This window comes from Mastigoproctus giganteus, chromosome 13, assembly GCF_048544385.1.
Source record: "Mastigoproctus giganteus isolate SK-2022 chromosome 13, ASM4854438v1, whole genome shotgun sequence".
NCBI lineage: Eukaryota > Metazoa > Arthropoda > Arachnida > Uropygi > Thelyphonidae > Mastigoproctus > Mastigoproctus giganteus.
Genome location: NC_143587.1, coordinates 168,782,538 through 168,792,139, shown reverse-complemented (window position 1 = coordinate 168,792,139; position 9,602 = coordinate 168,782,538). Strand labels below are relative to the sequence as shown.

The following is a 9,602-nucleotide window of genomic DNA, read 5'->3' as shown; positions in this document are numbered from 1 at the left end:
ATCGCAGTAGCTGCCGAAGAAATTCGAAATTCACCTGGAGTATTCCAGAATGTTCGGATGTCCATGCGTCGGAGATGTGAGGCGTGCATTGTAGCCCGCGGAAGAAACTTCGAACACTTACTTTAATCCATGTACCTTTTGCTTCTTTTCATGTATTATTAAAACGATTTCTCACTTACGGTCTCTTCCGACCCCACATTGCTATATGATTTCGAGTTGTCAGGATGTACCCTACCCCTCTTAGAAGTTCTGAAACGTTTAACTGAAACACCCTGTATAAACGTGTTGTATATGCCCTAAATATGCAATATTTAAATTGAAAAAAAATATATATATTAATTACGATTTTTTTCACGGGACACTGTTTGGGTAACGCTGTTGTACAATATTTTTGACCGTATTTTTCAATTATCATTCATTTTACCACTAGGGTTACTACTTTATGTGAACTGAAATGGCGGACGATAGTGAGCAGGTAATGAATGTATGCTAATTTTTACTACATTTGGAGAGAGCACAGGTTCTCAAACAATGAACAGATCTAAATCTAGTCAATACAAGTCGCCGATGTTAATTAATGTTAATCAGCTGTAACCTGGACTAATATTGGCTCTTCGGTTTATTTAGGAAGCAAGAACTAGCGATTTTTACAAAATGCAATCTTGATAAATATCAAAGTAACTGCACTGAAATTCAACTATGTCGTAATAAATAAATAAATTTTGTTTATTAGCTATTAGTCAGGAGTACCATACAGTACAGAGACAACATAAAGAAACATCACTGATTGCAGAAGCATGTTGAACAAAATGACAGACGGATGTTCATGAGATACCACCTATAATGATCAGAGTAACTCTGACAATGACAAGCATTTCCCTGGACAACCAGTGAAACAGCTATTGTGGCTTACAAGATATAAAAACTAACTTAAAATGTAATAATAATCGCAATAATACAACTAAATAATAATGAAATGAGAACTAAAACTTCTCAAGATACTTAAAAATTAGTTTAAAATATTGTTAATAAAATTAAATGGAATTAAAGGTTAATTAAATGAGAAAGACAATTTGCAAACTGTAATTAAGCAATCCAGTATCTAAAGTGTAAAGTCTGGATGGAAGGAGAAAAAGATGCACAGTGATGGTTATTTTTTGTTTGGTTGAGATTTGTTAGTACATGTATTAGTTTAGCAGGCCTGGGATGTAAGAGTTTTGTTTTGAACTATTGAGAAGGTATATTCAAAGAAAAAGCGTATTGAAGGGAAAGTGCTTTTCGGTTGAACGGAGTCTGGTTAGCAAAGGGGAAAGTGTATCTTGAAGACAATAGGAATTTTTCCATGCCATGAATTCCCAAATTTCTGGGCCAAGAATGAGAGATTGTTCTCCCAGATTGAAATAGAAAAATCAGAATAGTTAAGACAGTCAACCATAAAAGTCCAGCAAGAAACAGGTTAATTGTGGGACTTTAAAAATGTCCATTTCAGGAACCAGTATTTGAGAAGAGAGATTTTTTTGAAATTTGTGTTGCCAACACCAGCCCAGACAGGAGGAGCAATGAATTTTTTGCTTGATTGAAGAAGAATTTGGTGATAATATGGGTAGATTGGATATGGTGTTGTTGCAACTACAGTGCAGTTGCATCATTACTACATAGTTGAATTTTAGACATAACCGAAATTTGTATATTGGGTACTACTATTATGCAACTCATAGTGAAATTCTTTACTAGTTTGCTTTACTCTTATACTATGAATAAGTAACCCTCCTCCATTAGAGAATTTACAGACACAATATATGGCATAAGTTGCTGATGTGCCTGAAACCCTGTAACAACTTAATAATCAATCCATTAGAGAGGTCTACTGGTAGCTATATTCAGTTGAGTTAATTTTGAGTTGAGTTAAAATTCAGCCGTGTAGTAATGATGCAGTTGCGCAAAATAATGTTTTAGTTTGAATTTTATATGCATTCTGCCTCAAATTTTTCTTGTATAGGATAGAGTTTTAAACCTTTTATTGGCTGGGACTAATATTAAGATTGGTTCAGTTTAGAATTAGTAATTTATTTTCTTTAATTTACTGTTATCAATTTATTATTATTATTATTGGTGATGCAAGCAAGATACAAAGCACGAGCCAAAAAAAAAAAAAAAAAAATTGAATTTATTCAAACTGTCCATCTCCACAACACCAGATGGAAATTGTTCTGACATTCAGCCACCCATTGGTTGTAGGCAAGCCTCCTCACATCTATCCTGCAACTATTCTACCCTTGTGTGTAGTCTGAGGAAGAGAAAGAATGCCATCGGAGCATGATCAATCCATTCAAAGCCTTAAAAACTATCGTATAACGTCACAGTTACCTCGTCTCAAGACACGGCAGTTTGCAGAACTGAAGCTTGTCCTCATGAGCTCTTCAGACCCGAGCAGCAAAGCAAAAAGGTTCAAGATAGTGGGAATGCCATGGCTTGAGGGGAGAGACCTGAGGGTGGTCATTGACCTTTGAATCACAGCCTTGTAAAATGTAGTTCTTGTTTAGTGTTTTTAGAGCTATCAGGAAGAGGACATGATATTGCTAAGGGAGATGGCTTTGTTTGTGCTGATTTAAAGAGTGAGAATGTTAGGCACCAATTCGGTATTGTTATGGGCCTTTATGAGAGCTTGAAGAACATGTTGGATGCCCTTGGAGGATTTAAATTTGGGGACCTATCAAGTTCTCAGCTGCCCATGTCAAAGCCAGAGCTTGATCATCAAGCAACACAGTGGCGATCCTCAAGGCAAAATGCACAGGAGCTAGTTATGTTATTGTCAGTGACTCAATTGTGAGGACAACAGGTAATATATTGTGCAAAAAGGATAGATGGAATAGAACCAGGGTACGTCTCCCAGGAGCAAAATTTGATGACGTTATGGAACAGTTATCTTTTAAGGGTACAAAAAAGTGACATTAGCATTGCCATTAGTTGAGGCATATGATGCAAGAAAGCAAGCTTATACAGCATCAGCCAAAAAAAAAAGAAAGAAAAAAACCCTTCCCATTTCACCCATCTGGTCACTCCAAATGTTTGTGCAGTTCAGCCTTATTTATTTAAGTTGTCAACTTCCACAACAACAGATGAAGTCTGTTCCAGCAATCAACTACCTGCTAGCTAAATTTCTAAACTTCTAGCAAACTTCTGCACATCTATTCTACAACTGTCTTTCCTCAATTTGAATCTATGCCCCCTCAAGTTCTTACTCTCAGTAAGTGGAAGAATGCCATCAGCATTGAGCCTGCTGAAACCATTCAAGACCTAATACACCTCAGTCAGATCACCTTGCAGGTGCCTAGTCTTCAGATGCTGCAACTTGCAGAATTTAAGCCTCTCTTGGTAAGCACACCCCCTTTGTTCCTCTCACCAATCTTGTTGTCCTCTGTACTCATTGTAGCAACTCTACATCCTTCCTAAAATGAGGCCTCCAGACCTGTACGCAGTATTCAAGGTGTGGCCTGACCATTGCCTTATACAAAGCAATAATCACCTCCTTGTCTCTGCTATCAAAATTCCTATATATCATTGACAGGACTCCATGATCTGCTCTGGCAGCCCATCTGCACTGCTCAGACAACTTCATATCTGACTACACAATTACCCACAGGTCTTTATCATTCTCCACTTCCCTGAGTGTAGTACCACACAGTTGGTACATTTCTCTTGGGTTACTGCTACCCACATGCAGTACTTTGCATTTGTCAATGTTAAACTTCAGTTGCCACTTCTCAGCCTATCTGCCTAACTTTTCTAGCTCCTGTTGCAGTAGCATACTGTCTTTACTGTCAATCACAACCCTGCAAAACTTGCTACCATCTGCAAATTTTGACATTAAGCCTGATATACCTTCATCGATATCATTGATAAATAAACAGAACAACAATGGGCCCAGCACCAAACCCTGGGGCACTCCACTAATAACATTAGTCCACATAGAGCAGAGTCCATTTATTACCATTCTCTGCCATCTCCCTTTAACCATCCCTTTATCCATTGTAGCAGCTTGCCCTTAATGCCATACCACTCCAATTTGTAAAGCAGTCTTCCATGTGCAACAGTATCAAAAGCTTTCCTGAAATCCAAGTTTGTGCTATCAAAATTATTTTTTGCATCCAGTTCTTTTGTAACCATATCGTAGTATCCAATCAAATTAGTCAGTCAAGACTAATTTGATTGGACAAATCCATCTTAACAAATCCATGCTGTGTCTAAACTGCAGTCTTGTCTAGGTGATCCTGCAACATTTCTTTAACCAGTGACTCCATTATTTTCCCCAGAACAGAAGTTAAACTAACCGGTCTGTAATTATTTATGTCACTCTTTGACTCCCTTTGTGAATTAGGGATACATTTGCACATCTCCAGTCCATGGGTACTCCCCCCCCCCAGAATTTAAGGATGCTCTCATAATCATGAGTTTGCATACTTCCCTTGTGGCCTCCTTTAATATAACTGATAGTTTCTATCCAGTTATATTAAAGGAGGCCACGTAACTTCAACAATTTCTCCTCCATTTTGCTCTCCATTATTACAAAATTATTTAGCTCCCTGTTAGAGTTTAGTAAACTTCTGCCCTCCCCTTCCTTACAGAATTCCTCATTATTATTATTATTAGCTATATGGCGGAAGGAAGCCTGAGTGAGACTTATGCTGCACCAGCCAAAAAAAAAAATTCCCAGGTTACCCTGAGAGAGAGAGAGAAGTAGAAGGGAATCACCAAGAAAGAGAATGATGATGATATCCAGCCCAGTGGGTGTGCCAAGCCCATACTCACCAGATTTGAGCCCCTGGGGTTAAATCATGTGTGAATGTAGATGCAAAATACTCATTCAGCTTGTCAGCTATCTGGGCAGGATCACCAGCAATATCAAGTAGATCAATCTGATTCATCCCCTTCCTTCTAGAGCAGAAGTTCCCAACCTTTGTGGTTCACGGCACCCCTAGGCCAAAAGAAATACCTAACAGTGGTTTTCGACCTTTTAATATATACCTACTGTATATAATAATTTTGTTCTTTATATAGAGGTACTTAATACAGATCAATTATAGTCACCACAAAATTGAAAAGATATGGTACAATGGATATTGTATTGTACCCTTTATATTGTACCCTTTTTATAATGAAATAAATATATAAATTTCAAAAAATTGATTATAATAATAATAACTTTAAGTAACTTAAACTCAAATTACACAGCATCCCAAGAATGTTGTTGCGGCACCCCAGTGTTCCACGGCACTCCGGTTGAAAACCACTGTTCTAGAGTTTACATAAGCAAAGAATCTTTGTTTTTCTTTGCATCCTTTGCCAAGGATTTCTCATTGTCAGCCTTTGCTTGCTTAACTTCCTTTGTGACTTGATTACAGACTATGTTATATCTGCCATAGGCTTCTGTGTCACCTGATAATTTATATGCATTCCATGCATTTTTCTTCTCTGCCACGAGGCCTCATTAGTTCATCTGACATCCATTTAGGGCTAAAACTTGAACAATCCTTGTCTCCTAGTGGTTCCTTTATCTGCAAATTCTAAATGCATGAATAATCACTGCTGATAATCAGAACGAGAGTATTACTCTCTCAGGTTGCCCCTCAGACATGCTGCCATAGAAAACGTCGTCCAATAAATTCACAAAAGTCTTGCTAGTTTGCGAGTGACCAACCAATAGTTCTCAATATCTGAAAAGTTAAAATTCCCCATTACAAGACATTCTGATTTACTATCTCACTCTATTTCTCTCTACAGTTGTTCATTGTACTCATCATAGTCATTAGGCCTAGAACACGCTCCTACTCTGAATTGCCCTTTCCCTGTGTTGATGTCACACCAGACTGACTCAACATTGCACTGTCCACCCATGTTAACTGGATGCACTACCTTAGATTTTATTTTTCTTAACTGACAGCATAACCTCTCATCCCTTCCTACCCTGTCTATCCTTTCTGTACACATTTCACTCCCCGAATTCCAATTCTGCACTGCTTATATCTGTGTGACACCATATCTGTGATATCCCAACAAAGGAAGTAAGGATTTGCTTACTTCCATTGCTGCCTACCTTAATATAACTAGTTAGATCCCATCCACCCCAGGTGCCTTTCTTATGTTCAATTTCAAAACTTTCTTCTCCACTTTCCTCTCAGTTATTAGCTCCCTATTAAAGTTTGATAAACTTTTTGCTTCCACTTCTCTACAAAATGCCTCATGTGTGAATTTAGATTCAAAAATAATTGTTCAGTTTGTCAGCTACCTGAGCAGTATCATCAACAGTCGAATCATCGATAACAAGTGAATCTATCTGATTCATCTCCTTTCTTCTAGAGTTTCCATAAATAAAGATGTCTTTGCTGTTTTTCTTTGCATCCTTTGCCAAAGATTTCTCTTAATCTGCCTTGCATGCTTAACCTCCTTTGTGCCTTGATTACAGACTATCTTATATCTACCTAGGCATCTGTGTCTCCTGATTATATGTGTCCCATGCATTTTTCTTCTCTGCTACATGTCTCATTAGTTCATCCGACATTCATTTTGCCTAAACCTTCAACAGTGTTTCTTAGTTGGTATGAAAAGCCTAGTAGCTTCTAAGATACTTTGAATGCTTTCCATTTAGAATTTGCTCTTGGGAACATCAATTGGTTCCACCTTGTAGAATTTAAAAACTGTTTAAGACCACCATAGTCACCATTACAAAAGCAAAAACCCTTTCCTTTAACCTTGATGATGGTAGTTACATCTTTAAGTAAATCCCACATCAATAAACTGTGATCACAAATTTTTTAATGCAGAATAATCCCTGCTGATAATCAGATCAAGATTATTACTCCCTCTAGTTGACTCTAGAACATGCTGCTGTAGAAAAGTAATCAAGTTTATCCACAAAATTTGATAGTCGATGAGTGACCAACCCACACTTTCCAGTCAATATCTGAAAAGTTGAAATTCCCAATTATAAGACATTGTGATTTACTGGCCCACTCTATTTCTCTGTTCAGTTGTTCGTTGTAGTCAGAGTCATTAAGCCTATAACACACTTCTATTCTCATCTTAGCTTTCCCAGTGTCACACCAAACTAACTCAACATTGCATTGGCTGCCTATGTCAACTGGATGCACCCCTTAGACTTTGTGCTTTTTAACTAAGAGCATAACCCCCCCATCCCTCCTATCCTCTGCTTTCTATATACAGGTAGTTCTCGACTTTACGAGTTAATTCGTTCCTAGCGCATTCGTTTATTGACTAAATCACACTCATTGATCACTCATTATTGGCTTGGCACTCGTTGGTTTGTTGCACAAGGAGTCGTCTTCTTCAGAAATGCTTCAAGAAGCATTTATTTCCAAGATAATCTTCTCTTTTCTTTATAAATTTCAATAGCATGCATAAGCATTTTTTAATGGAACGTACAAATTGCAACTAACATGATTGGTGCGGAGTAACAAGTTTACGAAGCTTTAAAAAAAAGGAATGAAGAGAAGATTCTGAAAATTTGTTTAAGTTTTTTATACGATTGAAGATTTCAGTAAAGGGCAAACACATTTCACCATAATAACGTAAAAACCCACACAATTCCAGCTATCAGTATTTTCGCAAATGCAGTAACATGGAGTTTACCACCCGTTTATAATTTCTTGCAGTAAAAAAAAGCCGAATAAACTGGAAAGTAAATTGTTTTTATTGTTTTATGGTTGTGACTTCCAGAAATGTGCTTTAGAAAAATATGACAAAGCCGTTCAAAATTGGTTCTTATAACATATAATGATGAAAGTATAGTGCGTTTAATGATTTGAATTGCTAACAAATACAATTTACTCTACAAAAACGACCTTGTATGGAGTTGTATAGTGAAAATTTGAACTTCTGAGGTTGTTGAATGAATTACAAAAAAACAAAGTGTTATTGGGTTCACATTATAATATTTTCGCGATACAATGGTAATGGATTAATATTGTAATGCAGGGTACACTGTATTGTATAGCTCCGTGCGTGGTTTGAAATGTGGTATTTATGAATGTTCAACATTCATTTTTTGCAATTAATGTTCATATTTTCGATTTTGTTGATACTTGATATTTGGAAAAAAAAAAAATGTAAACCTGGGAACTCGTAAGCAAGAACTGCCTGTACATTGTACTCCTATTCAAATTCTGCATCACTTATATCATTTTGGCACCACGTCTCTGATATCCCAACAACATCTGCACTTGATATCTTGACCAGCACTTTAAATTCATGAAATTTATTTACTATACTAATAGCATTGGTGTACATGGAAGTATATATGTTCCTGTTCTTACTCTTACTTACCTTAACACATCCCATGTATTTACTTGTTCCATGATTACTCCCAGCTGTTCTAAACTTGGAACTGCTATTTCTTAGCCCATCGGCCCAATTTTCATAGATGCAGTAACTCACCCTGATAACTGTAGTTAACCATCTTGTCAACCTTTGTATCATCTGCAAACGTAGACATGTAGCCTGATGTACCTTCACTTTGATAAATATTGAAAAAACAATGGACCCAGCACTGGACCCTGGGAAACTCCACTAATAACATTAGTCCACAATGAGCAGTGTCCATTGATAATCACACTCTGTCTTCTCCGTAACCATCCTTTTATCCATAGCAATAACTTTCCCTTGTTACCACATTTCTCCAGTTTGTACAGCAGTCTTTTTTTGTGCAGCAGTATCAGAAGCCATTTCTATCAGCAAACGTTGACATCAGAAGTTTTGAAACAGTAATCCGACCAAGGAAAAGAAAAAAAGAAATCATGCAGATCATCCTATTTTGCATTCTTGTAATGTCAAAGAACACAAAGTTGGGAATGGCCATGAGAGGAAGGGTCCATTGGAGAAGAGGCCATCACCAAGTTGTGATCTGAGGTGCCTAAAGGACCACTCACCTCTGCCATGTATTCAGAAGAGTTGTTTGTGAGAAAAAGATCATGTGTTGGCTGCATGGTTAGGATTGTCAGGTGTTCTGGTAGGTAAATGAACAGTCTGTGCGAGGTCATTAGTAATTGCAAAAGCCTCAGCATCTAGACCAGCTGGGTCTGTATGATTTGAAAACGGAAGCCAGCTGGAGTTGTGAACATTAAAATCACCAAAGAAAATTACCTCACTGTTAGGAAAGTTTGACTGGAGAAAGTGAAATTTCAAAGAGAGGAAGTGGGAGTCAAAGAGTTCCAAGTGGTTAGCGGAGTTGGAAGAATGATAGACGACAACAGATAAATTTGACAGAATGTGGTAGAGAGATTTTAAGCCAGAGAAATTCAAAAAGAGGAGATTCCAAATTGCTAAGTCTCTGACAGGGAATATCAGAATGGATATAAGTGCAAGCACCACCTTTGAAGCAAAAGGAATCATACAAGAAATAATTTGGATAACTGAAATGAGCAGTGGTTGAATCAACCGATAACTGAGATTCTGTCAGAAAAACTGTGAGGTTTGGCAGGCGATTTTAGTGATTTTAATTTTCTTTGGTGATTTTAATGTTCACAACTCCAGCTGGCTTCCGTTTTCAAATCGTACAGACCCAGCTGGTCTAGATGCTGAGGCAAGTG

General features: G+C 37.4%; 1 protein-coding gene across 5 annotated transcripts in view; it reads left to right on the top strand.

Moving 5' to 3' along the window:
• The first annotated feature begins 371 nt into the window (after positions 1–371).
• Positions 372–9,602, top strand: part of LSm3 (U6 snRNA-associated Sm-like protein LSm3) — a 76,593-nt gene continuing 67,362 nt past the window's right edge. For 2 of the 5 annotated variants that reach the window (XM_090387204.1, XM_090387203.1), the window contains exon 1: positions 372–475. In XM_090387204.1, the coding sequence (XP_090243330.1) occupies positions 455–475 (21 nt within the window). In that variant the 5' untranslated portion in view covers positions 372–454. Of the gene's footprint in view, positions 489–572; positions 678–6,928; positions 6,954–9,602 lie in introns of those variants that run through there. The other 3 variants (XM_090387205.1, XM_090387206.1, XM_090387207.1) reach the window with 3 other exon arrangements.